The sequence below is a fragment of the Gracilinanus agilis genome, chromosome 1, assembly GCF_016433145.1.
Source record: "Gracilinanus agilis isolate LMUSP501 chromosome 1, AgileGrace, whole genome shotgun sequence".
Taxonomy (NCBI): Eukaryota; Metazoa; Chordata; class Mammalia; order Didelphimorphia; family Didelphidae; genus Gracilinanus; species Gracilinanus agilis.
Window position 1 is genome coordinate 200,260,335 of NC_058130.1, and position 18,252 is coordinate 200,278,586.

The 18,252-nt window shown below is 36.9% G+C and overlaps 1 protein-coding gene across 1 annotated transcript in view; it reads left to right on the forward strand.

Moving 5' to 3' along the window:
- PCSK5 (proprotein convertase subtilisin/kexin type 5) overlaps positions 1-18,252 on the forward strand; it is a 593,358-nt gene that overhangs the window by 396,892 nt on the left and 178,214 nt on the right. The window contains exons 15-20 of the mRNA XM_044678618.1: positions 1,761-1,863; positions 3,269-3,462; positions 6,025-6,109; positions 14,072-14,169; positions 14,887-15,016; positions 17,045-17,160. Coding sequence (XP_044534553.1) covers positions 1,761-1,863; positions 3,269-3,462; positions 6,025-6,109; positions 14,072-14,169; positions 14,887-15,016; positions 17,045-17,160 — 726 coding nt within the window. The remainder of the gene's footprint in view (positions 1-1,760; positions 1,864-3,268; positions 3,463-6,024; positions 6,110-14,071; positions 14,170-14,886; positions 15,017-17,044; positions 17,161-18,252) is intronic.

Here is an 18,252-nt window from a genome sequence, read left to right on the forward strand (position 1 = left end):
GTGTATTACTCAACAGAAGGGAAAGGACTCCTCTTCTCTGTAGGTCTTCAAGCAAGGCAGGAGACTACTTGGATGTGCTGCTATAGAAGGAATTTGAGGTTAGATACATTTTAGACTACAAGGCCTCTGAGGTTACTTCCAACTGAGAAGTTTTGCAATTCTCTAAGAACATTGTATCTTGGTGAAAAAAAAGAGATCCCAATGTACCCTTCTCTCACTTGAAGTAAACTATTCCGTGAACCACTGTTAATACTCACTTCCTTTCTACCGAGTATGATAGAACACTAGTAGGAATTGTAGGATTATAGAATATGAGATCTGAGAAGGACTCTAGCAATAATGAAACCAATGATTCCCAGTTATGAACATCTAGAAAAAGAGGCCAAAGGACAAGGACTTTTCTATCACTAGTTTATGGCTTTAGAATCTTTTCCACTAATCAGAAAGTCATTCATCTTCTGTAAGAAAGAAGTTAAGCTTTTCCCATCCTCCTGACTAGTACCTTTGCCTCTCATGTGCTCTCTTGAATTATTCTCTGCCGGGCAAATATGCAGCGAGTGAGTTCATAGAGAGCAAGTCCTAAGTCTTGAGGTGATTTGGCCTTGCTGCTTTATTTTTCATCTTATTTGTAGTTTTTCTTTGTTGCATTGCCCATTGGCCTGTGGGCAGGGATATAATTGTTAATATATTATCTGTGCCTAAAGTTCCTGCTTTGTAATCCAAGACTAGATGCCGATAAATTTGTGCCAAATGTCATAATAACGTTTTATGTTCACCACAATCTTACTGAAGCCTTTTGTGTTCCTTTGCTAACCTCAAAGGAGACAAACATTGTGCAATAGCTGTATTTCTGTTCCAACATCAACTTTACTTCTCTCCTACATGTCTTTATTTTTTATATCCTGAATATTTATTGATGTCAGTGTTATCACTTCTGTATTTTGAAGAGCCTAAATATGTATCCTGAAAATTTATTGATGTCAGTGTTTTTGATCCAACAACATGGGTATGAAAATTCCCTTAACTGATAAATAATGGCAACTCATCTGTACTTTCAGTAGCAGGGTTGCTTAGGTTTAATATGTCAGAGACAGGACCTGAACCCAGGTTTTTGTGATTCTAAAAATAGCCAGAGCACCACATTGACTCTTTTGGGGGGGAGTAAACTCTCACCTTCTGTCTTAGGATCAGTTCTAAGACAGAAGAGTTACAAGAGCTAGGCAATTTGGGTTAAGTGACTTGCCCAGGGTCACACAGCTGGGAAGTGTCTGAGGCCAGATTTTAACCTAGGACCATACCTGGCACTTTATCTACTGTGCTACCTACATGCCTCACCTCAATGACTCTCATGACTAATGAATGGCCTGAATCTTTTTTTATGGAGCCTAGCTCATAGGCCATAGATGCCTTCTTGAGCCAGTTAAAGGCTTATTTTTTGAGACTAATAATCTCACTGATTTCAGGAGAAGCCACATAAAGACAACAGAAATGCTTACCTATTTTTAAAATCACATCCTAGTGGTACCTAGGTAGCTCAGTTGATAGAGTGCCAGGTCCAGATGGGAAGACTTGGGTTCAAATCTAGCTTCAGATACTTCCTAACTGTGTGACCTTGGGCAGGTCACCTAATCCTGATTGCCCAGCCTTTGCTACACTTCTGTCTAAGAATTGATCCTAAGAGAGAATGTAAAGGTTGGGTTTTTTTAATCACATCCTAAAAATGTGTTGAATTGTTTTTATTTCTTTTTGGATTCCCAAAGGGCCTTGTGACCCTGAGTGTAGTAAAGTAGGATGTGATGGGCCAGGACCAGACCACTGTAATGACTGTCTGCACTATTACTACAAACTGAAAAACAATACGAGGTAAGTTTCATTGTTTATGCCACTCAGTTCATGAGCTTTGATTCTGCTTGTCCACGTGGAAAATTTTGAAAATATTTTCTCACTATCTATGTCTCAAGAAAAAGGTATGATAGGGTATCATCATCATCATCATCATTTCTCTAGTGCTTTAAGGTTGGCAACTCTCTATAGATAATGTTATCTCATTTTATCCTCACAACAGACAGATGGTCTTATTTTTTTACAGATGAAGAAAGCAAGGATAAAATCATAATTCCTACTTCACTTAGTAATAATTAAAATTATGAGGCTGATAGTAGCTTAATAACTTTATTAAATCAAAGTAGTGGTAGTAGTAAAAAGAAGGAAAGGTAGGAAAGAGGTAGAGAGATACTTAGCTTTCTAATCTATTGACTGCCATGATAGACCTTTGGCTAACAGCAACAAGGGTTCCTTCTGCTCCCCATGATCAAACCAGAAGACTCCAAGGACCTCCTGGTCACCACTTATAAGCTCTTTTCTCCACCTACTAGCTCTCACACATCATATCTCAGGAACCAATCATAGTTTCTTAATTTGCCTGGGCTGCCCAGGGAGGCAGTGCCTGTGGAATCAGTTTCTCATCTCGTTGGTTTCTTGGTTCTTTAACTTCCTTTCTCTGAGGGTTTATCTATACCTGAATTTACTCAGTGGTCTGTGACCTCCAGGTCACCAAGAGATGATGCTAAAAAATAGTGACATGATGGAGATAGAAATTTGCTTCCAATAATACTTCTTCATTCCATATTCCACATGGCATCACCCCACTCACTAGGTTTAAACACATTGTCTCTTCTTAGCTTCCTTTTTCCTTGACAAATGTATTGACAATATGTTATTAAAAATAACAACATATCATTATGACAAAATACTTTATGGACATTATTTCATTTAATCTTCATAACAGCTTTGTGAAAGTGACAATGTAGGGTTTTCATCTCCAGATAAGAAAACTGAGGCCTAGAGAGATTAAATAACTTGCCCCAAATCAAAAAGTGACAAAGCTAAGATTTAAAATTACAACATTCCTTTTTCCGTCCCTAGTTAACCCAAATTCCCTTTGACCTAGCTAACTCACTCAGTTATTCTTAATAGACACTAATAAATGTTTGTTGATTGACTGATGGATTGAAAGCAAGGACTAAACCAGAAGATAAAACAAAGGGCTACATCCCTCTTTTCTATTAAGAATATGAGCACAGCAGGATGGAGAGGGTTTCAGAAATCACAATTAGGTACATGACCAGAGAAACACAATAAAATGGGGATGGAAACCGGGTTTTGGAGCCGAGATGAGTGGCTAGGTGATAATCCTATTTAAAGAGACTATATGACAAAGAAATAGTGATTATTTCAACTATTGCATTTTTTGTCCTCAACACTCCAGAATCTGTGTTTCAAGCTGTCCCCCGGGTCACTACCACGCAGACAAGAAACGCTGTAGGAAATGTGCCCCAAGTTGTGAATCTTGTATGGGAAGCCATAGTAACCAATGTCTGTCTTGCAAATATGGCTACTTCCTTAATGAAGAAACCAATGCTTGTGTTACCACCTGCCCAGATGGATTTTACCAGGATATGAGTAAGTTCATTTCTGTTGTTTGGGATAGAATGAGAAAATATTAGGTTTATATTTAAAGGAGAACCTTAAGGAAAGGGAATTCCTCTTTCATGAAGTCTAGGATTTGGTTAATGTTAAGTTTTGAAGGTCTTGGGGTTTTGTGGATTTGAGAGGAGAAATTTGGGAGATCAGGGCATAATATCTAAAAGTGTTAAACTGGAACTAACACCAATTACCTTGAAATTTCATGTTTCTGCTTTTTCTGACCAAGTAAAAAACCTAATTTTAAAAAAGGAATGGCATAAGGGAATTAAAAATCTCCATACAAGAAACCACATTGATCTCTCTTGCCTCCTGGGTAGTAAAATTCCTTTTTAATTCTATCTAAGAGTGGGTGGGAACTACACATCATCTTACAACTCCACAGTAAACCCTGCATTCAGTTAATAGAAAAATAGAATGGAATTCCTACTGATTTCCGCATACATAGAAAAATCAAGTGATAGATAGATATAGAGGAGAATTAAATTACAAGTAGAGGGGAAGGAAAGATACATAAAATCATTATTTCATTCAGGAAAACAGAGCCTCATTGAGGCAATATGATCATTATATGGTAGTATCCAGAGTTAAAAGAGTCCAACACAATAGACATAGTCAAATAATTTAAAGTACAGTTTAGATGAATATCACAATGTTCACATTTGTGGCTGTTGTACTTTCTTACTTTATGATTCTTGTTTGTTTTCATGTTTTATTAATCTTTCTATTTTAAGAAGGTCTAAATAGACACTTCCTAAATATGCCAAAAGGTATATGATACTTTCAGCATAGGTACAACTTATTGTTTAGTCGTGTCCAATTCTTCATGACTCAGTGGATCATAATGTCCATGGGATTTTCTTGACAAAGATAATGAAGTGGTTTGTCATTTGTTTTTCCATTGGATTAAAGCAAACAGGTTAAGAAACTTTCCCAGAGGCACACAGGTACTGAGTGTCTGAGGCTGGATTTAAATTCAGGTTTTCCTGACTGCAACTCCAACACTCTATCCTAGCTGCCTCATAGGTCCCACTTCACTGATACAAATCACAATTCTTTCAGGCCTTAATAGAAGGCCCTTCATTGGTTACTACATAGGACTTTCAATTCTTGGTGAGAATGGTAGTTGTCTGATGGAGCCACAATTTATCCTCTACTGAAATTTTTTCTGGCTTAGTAGAATGGGCCAGAGCTTGAGATCCATTGGTATAACCTTTAAAAACTTAAGAGACATTATGACATAATGAAGAATTAGGGAAGTGATCTAGTGGAGAAAAGATTAATAATAATAACAATAACCGACATTTTGATATTACCTTAAAGTTTGTAATCTTTATATATATTTTCTCATGTGAGGACTGCATTTTGTAAACCTGAGAGAGTTTCATAAACATAACTGATCAATTTGTCATCTTCATTATTACTTTGGGAAAACTACTATAGATTGTCTCCAGTTTAAAGATAAGGAAACTGAGTGTCGAAAAAATTCCATCACTCCATGGTCTTGCAACTAATTTTAAAGCCAGGCCAATCTTGACACCAAGCTCTTTCTACTATATCATGCTACTTCTAGGTAGATACTTCATTTTTAAAAATCTCACTTCTAGGGAAGAAAACCAAGAAAATTGATAATTTTGGATCTATACTGCAATCTGTTAAGGAAATTATTTGTTTACATTAAAATGGGCAGCCATAATCTATAGGAAATTATTAGTAAACATGAAGTACTTTTCACACTAATGTAAACATAAGCATGTATTCACATTATCACTTTCCATGTATAATTAATAACACCAATATATTTCACAAATATGCTCGATTCAAACACATATTGTAATTTTTAAAAAGAATACAGTGTCAGGCAACAATTTCTACCAGGTATATGAGGTCTTATTTAAGACAGGTAACAATATAGAAACTGATTACAGATCAAAGCATGCCATCTTTCATTTTATTTCCTTCATGATCTTTTTATTATGTGATTGATAAGTGTCTTCTGTCACAGCATGGGGAATATGGAAATATATATTGCATGAAAACATTGGTATAACCTATAATAGACCACTTACCACCTAGTGGAGTGGGAAGATAGGAAGGGAGAAAATCTGAATAGCAAAATGTTAGAAAGCAATTATGTAAAAATTGTTTCTACATGTAATTGGGGAAACATATTTTAAGCCAAAAAAAAGATGATGATAATTTAAGTTCGTAATATGAATCATAAACAACACCTTAACTCATGAATTTTCTAGGAGTTTCACTCTAACAGACAGCTACATTTCCTGCTTTAAACACATATGCAGAATAAGTTCGCCTTTTCAAAATCAGGTTCTAGTCTAGTAAAATTTCTATTAAAATTTTTAAATGTGTTTTGATGGGAAATAATAATGAAATTAGTAAGCTTATGGTCTTTTCCATACCTTTTCCTATTCATATTGATGTGGAAGAAATTGAGAAAATATCAGGTATTAGAACATTTACCCTCACTTTTGTTGAGTCAAATCAATGAATTGATTTTTAACCTAATTTTTTTTTTATCAGACAAAAACCTTTGTCGGAAATGCAGTGAAAACTGTAAGACCTGTACTGATTCTCAGAACTGCACTGAATGCAGGCATGGCTTAAGGTAAGGAATAGCCAAATGAATTCAATAGATGGACATTCACTTTTTCAAAAGATAATTTTACTGCCTAATCTCACCTTGACAATATTTCTCTATATATACCCTCACTACCTCACTATTAAAGCACCTTGTTGCCATTACATTTTTTTCTACTACTTTATATGACTAAAGGAGACACCATCTTCTTTAAGATGGAATTTAATAACAGATGTCATTATTCAGCATTTTAGGGTTGCAAAATGCTTTCCATATGTTGTTACACTTGGGTTATAAACAGATACACTGTAAAAAAAAAGAAAATACTAGTAAACAAGGCAAATGAACATTTAAAAGACATCCTTTGTTCTTTTGACCTATAGTGTATCAGTCACTGATCATTGTAAAAAAAGAAGCCAGGAAATTGCATTAATTCTCTTGATTCCCTCCTGTGATTGTCTCTGTGTAAGATAATCATGCCTTGTAGGTGTGCCTAATAGAAATTGCCCCCTTAAACTGGGTTTTTATTAAAAATTATGAAATGTACTTAATTCAAACACATTTGTAGAGTATATAAATATTATATTCATAGTCTCTTCATACATCTAATTATTCTATCTTAGGTACCTTATGCCTGGTTCCATTATCAGGTGATAGGTATACATAAGTTTTCTATCCATGGATAATTTTTTTTCTTTAGTAGGTGACTTTTGCCATTGCTGAAACAGATAGGTGAAATCCATAAAAGATATTCTAAATGAACAAAGTAATCATGATATTTAAATCAAGGAGGACAAACTCTTTCCTAGGTTGTAGCTTTAAGAGCCTATATTCAAGATTTTTCATTACCCTGTTGTGTCTATAAATTATTTTCTTTAGGTTGTTGTTTGGCAGTTGTTTTGGTCTTGGCTAACTCTTCATGACCCCATTTGGGCTTTCTTGGCAAAGACACTGGAGTGTTTTGCCATTTTCTTCTCCAGATCATTTTATAGATCAGGAAACTGAGGCAAAAGGGTTAAGTGATATGCCCAAGATCATGCAGCTAGTAAGTGTTCAGATTTGAACTCAGGTTCTCCCAACTACAAGCCTGCTACTCTATCCACTGCACCACCTAGCCATTTCTTTCTCTGGGTAGAAATTTTCAATAAATGGGGTTTTACTCAAAGGATATTCACCTGTCTACCTCTCTAATATCAGTGTCTAAGCGACAAGTTCTCTATACTGACCAGTTTTAGAAAACCACTTTGTTGGTTTCAATAAATCCATGTAATCTCTTTCTTTCTTCTATTAACATTTCATAGGAGTGTAGATTTGGAGCTGGAAAGTACCTTAAAATTATTTATTGCAGCCTCTCATTTTATAGATGGGGAAACTGAGGTCTAGAAAGGTTAAGTAACTTACACAACATAGCCTAGGTCAGTGATGGACAAACTACAGCCCACAGGCCAGATGCAGCCCCCTGAAATGTTCTATAGGGCCACACAACATTATTCCTAATCTGACAAATACAATGAGCAGGATACAATACAATGAAACTTCAAAATAGTTGCCTTAGAAACTGGTCAGTATAGAGAACTTGTCGCTTAGACACTGACAGATGAACATTTCCTTTCCTTTGGTCCCCTCTTTTAAAAGTTTGCCCATCACTGCCCTAGGTAGCACATGGCAGAACTGAGACTCAAACTCAGGTCATACAGTCATAGAATGAAAGTGGGAACGAGCTTTAGAGATCTAATCCAATTTTTCATTTTAAAAATGAGGAACCTGAGGGTCAGAAGATAATTGAGTTTGCACAAGCAGAAAGTGGCAGAGGAAGGATTTGAATCCAGACTGCACAACTCCCACTTGAATACCTTTTCCAGTGCACTGCACTTAACCATACATACTTGATTTCATTTACATGAATTTATTGTGGGTTATAACACTGTCCAGTGCAGGATATGATGAACATTGTCCTATCTTCCTTAGGGTTATATAGAGTGGTTTACTCTAGGCAGAGCACATAACTAATTTACTTCTATGTTGGAGGGAGAATCCAAAGCTGCTTAAAAAAAAATACAACAGCCCAATTGAATTCAAAAGGTCTTTGTTAAGTACATATTTCAAAGCATGGATCTTCCTCAATAGGGACAAAAAAAAAAACAACCAAAGACGCAAATCAGTGCTTACCTTCAGGGAGCTTAAATTCTACTAGTAGAGAGAATATAATGTGTAAATAATTAAGTGTGTAATTAGAGAAATGAAAAAGAAAATACTAACCACTGAGAAGGGTCCAGAAAGTCATTCTGTAGGAATTATACATCACCTAAGCCCTATAGGAATCCTAAGAGATGGTGGTAAAGAGGAGAATATATTCCAAGCAAGAGGGATAATGTGGAAAAGCCAGGAGACAGGAGATGGAACATTATGTGTGGGAAGCAGCAGTTGGCTGAATTCAGAGATCAAGAGCCATGGAAGGATGGTGGATTATCCAGTCATTTACTATTGTAACTTGAAGGATATGGTCATTTCATCAATATTTATTAAGGATGCTAGGCACAGAGGATACAAAGACAAAAAATGAGGTAACCCTTGCCCTCTAAGAAGTTTATATTCTTCTGTAATGATTCAATATAAGTTCATTTGAGGGGGGATCTTTTTTTTATTTGAATCTTTAATTAATTAATTTCGAATATTTTCCCCTGGTTCATGTTCTTTCCCTCTCCTCCTGGCACCTTCCTCCCATAGCCAATGCACAATTCCACTGGGTTTTACATGTGTCATTGTTCAAGACCTATTTCCATATTATTGATATTTGCATTAGGGTGATTGTTTAGACCAAGTCTACATCCCTAATCATATCCCCATCAACCCATGTGATCAAGCAGTTGTTTTTCTTCTGTGTTTCTACTCCCACATTTCTTTCTTTGGATGTGAATAGCATTCTTTCTCATAAGTCCCTCAGAATTGTCCTGGATCGCTGCATTGCTGCTAGTAGAAAAGTCCATTATGTTCTGTTGTGCCACAGTGTATTCATCTCTGTGTATAAGGTTCTCCTGGTCCTGCTCCTTTCACTCTACATCAATTCCTGGAGGTCTTTCCAATTCACATGGAATTCCTCCAGTTCATTATTCCTTTTAGCACAATAGTATTCCATCACCAACAGATACCACAATTTGTTCATCCATTCCCCAATCGAAAGTAATCCCAAGGGGGGGATCTTCAACTAGAAAGGCCAGAAAAGGCTTTGCAGAAATGTCATCCAAGCCAAACCTTGAAAAGAAGACAAAGATATTTTTCTGAAAGATGGAGAAGAGGGAGGGAATATGTTCCTTTTTTGGGATATGGTATACATTGTGTAGTATGGATGTGGAGGTAAAATGCTAAATAGGCAAGTGTAGTGGGGAGGCAAAGGAGAGAGGAGGGAGAAGGAGAGGAAGTGTGAGACAGAGAGAAAGAGAGAGGGAAGGAGTAAGGCAGGTATAAAGGGAAAGAAGGAGGAAAGGGGAAGAGAAGAGGGACAGAGAGAAAAGGGGAGAGAGACAGACAAAGACAGAGATAGAGAGACAGAAAGAGGGGGAGAACAAGCATTCATTAAAGACATACTCTATGCCAGTGATTCCCAAAGTGGGTGCTACCACCCCCTGGTGGGTGCTGCAGCAATCTAGGGGATGGGGATGGCCACACTTTTTTTGTATTACATTCTATTCTGAGTTCAATAAATAGTTTCATAATTTCCAGGGGGTGCCAAGTAATATTTTTTTCTGGAAAGGGGGAAGTAGGCCAAAAGAGTTTGGGAACCACTGCTCTATGCCATGCACTGTGGTAAGCCCTGGGAACACAAAGACAAGAAAACAAAACTGTCACTCCTCTTATTGTAATAGGAGAACATGAGACAGAGGGTATCTGGGAAAAGAGGAGTGAGGGTGTTCATGTTGAGGGGGCAAGATGGCCAGTGCAGATAATGAGCCTGAAGGGAAGTAAGCAGTGAGACTGGGAACTCAACAGAGATTTTGTTGAACTCAGAGTGGAGTCATTGTCAGGAAGGTGAGGCAGCCAGTATGGAGGCAGAGCAGACAAGACAGTGAGTCAGAAGGGAAGTAAAATGTAGATATTTAAAGTGGAATAAAGTTAAATAACTCTGAAAATAAAGTCAAATCAAGCAGATTGGTGCCAGACTCAGAATGTTCTTAAGTACTAGGTTGAGAAATTTGTGATAAATCAAATAAGACTTCTATTTTTAAGATATTTTGAAAAGGAAGAGCGAGGTTTTTCCTATTCTTTGAGACCAAATAGAAATGAACAAGATTTCACCTCCTTTTAGGTATAGTGGAAAAAGTCTCAAGTTATTGTTGCGCCAATTAATGAGCTAACTCATACCACATCTCTGAGTCTTAGTTTCTTAATTTGTAAAATGAAATACAGTGCCAGAATAAATTTCTACAAGATTCTTCCAAGTATTAGTGTTTCCTCTTGAAGTTTCTTGGTATTTGTGTTGTATTTATTTATCCACATATATTATTTTCCTCTCAATTGAATATATTCCCCTTGAAAGTATTTGTGTTTTTTGTAATTCTTTTTAAATTTTTTAAAATTACACACACACACACACACACACAACCCCTTACGTATGAAATCAGAACACAAAAAGAGGATTTTATAGGAAGCTATGAATCTCTATTTCATACCATTTAAGTTTATAAAAATTGTGCATGTTACTTTCAAACCTGTCCTGATTATTTGCTTCCTTCTGACATTTTCTGTTCTCTTCAATATATTTTTAATGTTTCAATGGCCCCTTTTATTTCATATTGCGATTGCTTCCTCTCCATTGTCCATTCCCTCTATCCCAATGAAAAACTGAGGAAAAAAAAGGGAAAATGTGACAAATAAACATAGCAAAGCAAAACAAATCCCAATAATGTCTATGTCCATAAATATATGTAGCTTTTTTGTATCTCACCTCTGTTAGGAAATGGGTAATATGCTTCATTTTAGGTTCTCTAAAGATGTGATTGTTCATTGCAGAGTTTTTTCTTTATACTATTGTGGTCATTGTATACATTTTCCCTTGGTTTTAATTACTTCACTCTGTGAAGTTCATATTATTGAGGATTTTCTAAAATTGCTTCTTTCAATATTTCTCATAATTTATAGCAATAATATTCCATTACATTTCTATATGCTCATTTTTTTAGTCCTTTCTCGATTGCCTAAAAAGGAGTGTAGGGCATTCCCTTATACTTTAGTTTGGTTTTTCCCCCCATTTCTCCCTCTTTTAATCCTTCCCTCCAGATCAGGAAGTTTGTTATGCTTATTAGGATTCTCTCCCTTATATTATCCTCTTCTCTTTTAACTGTTCCTCCCATATAATTTTTCCCTCATCCCACTTGTTTCCCTGATGAGTTTAATGTAATTCTACACTAAGTCGGGCGAATATATTTGTGTGAATTTCTCCTTTGTATAAGATAAAAGTGAGGTTCATCTCATATCTTCTCACCTCACCCCTTCCACTGTTTTTATACTATTTTCACATATCAAAATTATGTGAAATAGCAAGTTCTACCTCCCTTTTCCCATTTTTCTTCCCTTGCCTTCAGATCTGAAGAATAGAACCATCCATCCCAAGGACCAATATTTTTCTTACTTAGCTTCCTCAACAATATCCTTTGAAGACTCTTCTTGAAATAAATTACATAGGAGGTCAATGGGAGTTTCTTTGCCAACTCGGGACTAAGTTAATAATAAGTAGGGTGAGCTAGTCATAGTTCTCATTTCATTAGCACTTAATAATGATAAATAATGGGGGCAGCTGGGTAGCTCAGTAGATTGAGAGTCAGGCCTAGAGATGGGAGGTCCTAGGTTCAAATCCGGCCTCAGACACTTCCCAGTTGTGTGACCCTGGGCAAATCACTTGACCCCCATTGCCCACCCTTACCACTCTTCCACCAAGGAGCCAATACACAGAAGTTAAGGGTTAAAAAAAATTATTTTTAAATAATGATAAATAACAAAGCCCTTTCTTTGCCCACTCTTTGAGGTATGTATAGGGCCACAGAATTCCAGCTGTGTTCTGCCCAGGATAGGTTCCAGTTGGACTATATTCCCGAGTTCAAATCTGGTCTCAGATACTTATTAGCTGTGTGATCTTGCACAAGTCCCTTAACCCTCTTTGCCTTAGTTCCTCATCTTAAAATGAGCTGGAGAAGGAAATAATAAACCACTCCATTTACTCTGCCAAGAAAACCCCATATGGAGTCACAAAGAGTTAGACATAACTAAAATAATTAAACAATAATCGCTTTCTGAATCCTAGCCCCTCTGTTCTCCTTAATGAAAACCTAAAATCACAGTAGCTCATAGGCTTCTAAAAGCTCAAGATCTAGTTAAGAGATGAATATTTTCTCAGTGCCTAAGACTACAACATGAATCTTGGAAGCCATATCCAAACAGTTCTTCCAACTCCAGTTTCAAGATATCACACCTCTTTCCTAGCAGGTAGTTCTGTGAATTCTGCCCTAACTATTCTGAATCACCAAATGCTTAGAGTTAAAATGGGACTTAAAGATATCTAGTAAAACTCAAACTCGAGTGAAAATCCTCCTCTCTGTAATATACTTCTGGTTTGGGGCAAGAGGTGTGGATAGGGTAGGATGGGGATCATTATTTCCCATTTCACTTTTAGACACTCCTAGTTGTTAGAAAAGTTTTCCTTCCATTAAGTCAAAGGCTAGCTTTGTAATTTTAGCCAATTACTACTATCTTTACATTCTGGGACCAGTCTGAACAATTTAATTCCTCTTGAGATGACTATTAAAGACTCAACATAACTTTTCTCCAAACTAAATATCCTCAGTTTATTCAAATGGTCCTCTCATAACATGATTTTAAGGCCATTCACCATCTTGGTGATCACCCTATCTGAATACTCTCCAGCATATCAAGATCCTTTCTAAAATATGCTTATAAATGAATATAGTACTGGAGATATTATTTCCCTAGACAGAGACCAATGGGACTACCTCTTCTAGGGCCCTTAATATTTATTATTGTTTTGTTATTGCAGTCTAAAGTTACATTTGCTGGTAGTCCTCTAAAATTCCAAGATCTAAATCTAGCCTTAGATACTTTCTAGCTGTGGGACCCTGGGCAAGTCACTCAACCCTAGCTTTCCAACCCTTACTGCCTTTCTGCCTTGAAACTCAATATTTAGTATCAATTCTAAGACATAAAACAACAAGATCTTTTTCAGTGAAATTTCTATTTAAGATTATCTCCCTCAACCATTCACTTAGGAACCAAACTACAAATAAACTAAAATTTCAAATATTGCAGATCCAATTTTCCTGTCTCCTAGAAATTTTCTGTGGGATAGATCTCCCTGTCTTCTACCTAGAAATTATTACATGGCCAATCTAGGTGTAATATATTGCCTCTGACATTAGCTGTTGCGGGGGGGGGGGCGATTTTCATATTTGTGAAAGATCTTATAAAAACCTCTGTATTAGGAGTCACAAGGTAGTTCGGTGGTTAGAAAGCCAGGCCTAGAGACATGAAGGAGGTCCTGGGTTCAAAATCTGGTCTCAGGTATTTCCTAGTTGTGTGACTCAGAGCAAGTCACTTAACACCAATTGCCTAGCCCTTATCATTGTTATACCTTAGAATCCATAGTTAGTATTGATTTTAAAACATCTCTGGGTCAAAAGATGTTAACTGATTTCTACTTACCTCTAATGAGTGGTATTTCTAAATAAGGTCCCTTAAGATAAGTTTACTTACGACTTATATGCCCTTGTATATCATTAGAAGTAATGATACAAAATGTTAAGAAGCAGAGAAGAATACTGGGGAGATTTCCTTACAACAAAACACTGATGGACCTAGCCATCTTTGTTAGATGAATTTCCTTTCTTGTAGACAAAGTTTGCCTTATCTTTGCCTTATTACCTTTGTCGTATCTTTGCCTTATTCTTGGTGGTCTTACAATGACACTTCTAATTTCTGCACCAGCCTACATGGATCCAGATGTACTGTCACCTGTGAAGATGGAAAATACTACAGTGGAAAGGACTGTGAGCCATGTCATCGCTTCTGTGCTACCTGTGCAGGTAGGTGCCCCCAAGAGAATGGATTTGGTCATTCTTACTCTGGCACATCTTTGGTTTTGTGTACCACTTTTGTAGGTATGACATAGGAAATTGTCTTGAAAAACTAAACAGTTAATGCTGGGGATATCTGAGAGTAGACTTCATGGTACAGAGATAAGAGCGCTGGAATTGGGAGTCACTGGATTCAAATATTGGCTCTTCCCCTTAATCTCCCCAAACTTATTTATGCATCTAAAAATGAGGAGGTTGAAGACATTTAACATTCTTTGATGTTTGAGTGGTTTCTGGGAGTATCATACAAAGACAAGTGCCTTAGATTCATGCACCCATCAAATCTGACTTTCTCCCTGAGAACCCCATAGTATAAGCTCCCCAGTTCTATAGTGGATTCACATTTAAATTAACAATCAAGCATACGTCTCCGATTTTCTAAAAGCTGTGTATTTCTGTTGAGGGATGAGTATTTACTGTTCATGTTTTTAAGTAGGAAATGTACTCAATTCCAGTAAGAAAAACCAATCGCAATATTGACCTACAAAGTGTCACTGGGAATAGTAAATATCTCTACTAAGGTTGTTTAGAAAAAAATGCATTTCTCTGAAACTCTGTGACAGCCCTTTGATTGTATGAGGTTATTTTTACTAACAGTTTTGTTCTGGGACCTGTGATGAAGATGTCCTAATGATAGCTTCTTTATTTCTCTTTCTTGACTTCAAGGGGCAGGAGCCGATACATGCATTACCTGCAGTGAGGGCTACTTCATGGAGGATGGGAAGTGTGTGCAGAGCTGCAGTAATAGTTATTATTTTGACCATTCCTTAGAGAGTGGCTACAAAACCTGCAAAAGGTAAGCCCATTTTCCCCTTCAAAGATTATTCAGCTACCATCTTCCTCACAGGATGCTCTTCTTTAAGGAACACTATGAGGAATGGGACTTTTGAATGATGAAATCAAACACAAATATTTGACATAGAAGCATTGGCTGAGAACCATGTCTTTTATCTTAATTAGTGAGTCAAATCAATAAGCACTTATTAAACAGCTACTATTTAAAAATAGCATCTACCTCATAGGATTGTTTTAAGGAATAAATCAAACACAAAGCACAAACTGATAGTAGCAGAGGAAGAACCTGGTAGGGACGATGGAAAATAAAGAATATTCCAATTCTCCCTATGTGACCAAATGAATCAGGAATGGGAGAGTTTATGAGTTAAAGTGCAATCAGTGCTGAAGATGGTGACCAGGTTTGTACTCTGATTAGGATTAAGCCAGGTCTCAGTATAAGTGTAAGAAGGTAGAAGGAATGAGAGTAAAAAGCTTAAGAAGACAACAAGTTTGTCAAGTGGGCATTCCAAAGAACAACAGTGGAAAGGGTGAGTAGATCTTAAGTTAAGTAGATCTTAATGAATGTTGTGGAGGGGGAGATTAGATTAAGAGGGATGAGAACTGTCATAGGCAGGAGGGTGGGAGGGTGTCTATGGAATGCCATTTGAACCATGTTATCCAAGGGTTCAGGATTGCTGGGATGGAGAGATGATGACCAGGTATGAGTATGCTAAACACTGAGTACAGAGAGGTTGTCATCATCCTATGGGGACCATGAAGCTGATGTCAAGGTGGAGTAGACTAGAGGGAGAGCCATTAGTGGTTTGGTTTGTTTGTTTGTCCCAGCAAAGCTTGGGAGGATATTAAGACCAGAATGAAATAGTACCTGCCCTCCAGGAACTTATATTCTAATGGGGAGACAATAGGTTCATAAATAAGTATACAGAAGAGCAGCTAGGTACCTCAGTGAATAGAGAGCCAAGCCTAAAGACAAGAGTTTCTGGGTTCAAATCTGACCTCAGACACTTCCTAACTATAAGACCAAGGGCAAGTCACTTAAACCCCATTTGCCTAGCCCTTACCACTCTTCTACCTTGGAACCAATATTTAGTATCAATTCTAAGACAGAAAATAAGAGTTTTTTTAAATGAATATAATTATACCTGTACTATTTAGTAGTATAGTATCTAAGTCATCAAACAAGACTGTCTAATAGTACAATAAATAGAGCACCAGGTCTGCAGTCAGGAGAACCTGGGTTCAAACCTAGCCTCAGACACTTCCTAGCTGTGTGACCCTGGGAAAGTCACTTCACCCCCATTGCCTAGCCTTTATCACTCTTCTGCCTTGGAAACAATACAGTATTCTAAGAAAGAATGGAATTTTTAAAAGTACATAGAGCATAAAGATAAAATAAGTATAAGATATGTGGGAGAAGGAGATCTCCAGGAGCTGAGGGGATCAAGAAAGGCTTCAAATAGCAAGTTCTATGTTTATGTGCCCAGTCTCCTTCCCCATGCCTGGAATATATTTCCTCCTCACGTCTACCTTGTAGAATCACTAGCTGCCTATAAAGTTTCCCTCCAAGGCCTATCTTGATCTTATCAGTTGCTAGCATCTTCTCCCCAAGCCCCTAAATTACTTTGTAGACTATATGGCATATTTTTTGTATTTTCTTACTTGAATATATGTTGTTTTTCCCCAGTAAAATGAGGACTCCTGGAGGCCAGGATTAGTTTCATTTTTGCCTTTATATCCTAAGCACCTAGAAGATAGAAGGCATTTAATAAATGCTTATTGAATAATAATGGGCTTTGAATTATGAGACTTTAAAATCCTCTTTCTCTGATTCGAATATGCAAGATCTCTAAAACATTTAAGGAAATTTTTTACTTGCTTTGTTTTCTGTAATATTGTTGAATTATCCCTAAGAAATTAATTTGTGTCATCTCCAAGGGATGAATATGGGGGGAGATGTCATTATGCTTGCCTTCTCCTAAGATTTGTATGAGATGAAATGATAATACGTCATTATATTGTTTCTTAGATGTGCTGCCAGCTGTCTGGCCTGCAGTGGTCCCGGAGACAGAAACTGTACCAGTTGCCCTAGTAATTATCTCTTAGATACAGGGGCCTGCATCCTTGGAGCAATCTGTAAGGATGGTGAGTGCTGGAGTCCTAGTTTGATCTTTTTTGTGATCAAGTATGATGATTATGATGGAGAACCTTATGCAGTTTAAATTTTGTCAAAGGGATGATAGGCTGATAAGATCGAGTTTTTTGAGAGTCTGAAAGTGTGCTGTCAGCAACTAATATAAAAGCTTTCCACTGGAATTCTTAGCTGTCATTCATAATCACATAATAATTTCAGCTATAAAATGATAAAATAAATGAAAACTCTTACCTTTAAATAAAAGATAAATTTGTTTCTTCCATAAAGATGGAAGATAGATGGTAGATGAATCATGTGTAATCAAGGAAATGGAGAAAATAGGTCTTTTTGTTACTAAAACACTGGTTCAGGAATTCCTTGATTTGTTGTATTGGATTCCAGCATTTGCATATCTTGACATGTCAAAAAAATAAGTATTTCTTCGGTGTTTAAGTTTTAGGACATTTATCTGTCCCATTAAATGGCTTATAATCTGCATTATTTTATGCCTGTAGAACATGTTGCAAAAATTTCCAGTTGTCAAGCAAAAGAGATTAGTGGAATAGTCACCTAGCATGAAGAGGAAAGCAGTGAAAATAAAAGAGTATATTCATGACATTATCTGAATACAAATATTAGATATGATTATATAACTGAACAAGCAATATTCTCTCTCTGTTCTTACTCTTCTCTGAACAAAGTGTCTAGACTGTAGGGTTCTTTCTAGTCATGACATCCTATGACTCTGTAAGGAACTTCCCCTCTATTATAGGGACAAATTCTGCCCAAGTTGGGACCTTGATTTTATGCCCAAATAGTTATATTGACAGTATTTTACAATGTTTCATCAAAGGATGATATAGAAATAAGTGGCCTTCGACTTTCATGCCTGCAGCAGGGTATCATATATTGATGTCATCCTAGAAACAAATCAATTGGGACAGCTAGGTGGCTCAGTAGATAGAGCTCCAGGCCTGGAGTCAGGAGAACCTGAGTTCAGATATGGCCTCAGACACTTCCTAGCTGTGGCAAGTCATTTAACCCCATTTGCCTAACCCCTTGCCCTTCTGTCTTAGAGTTGTTACTAAGACAAAAAGTAAGGA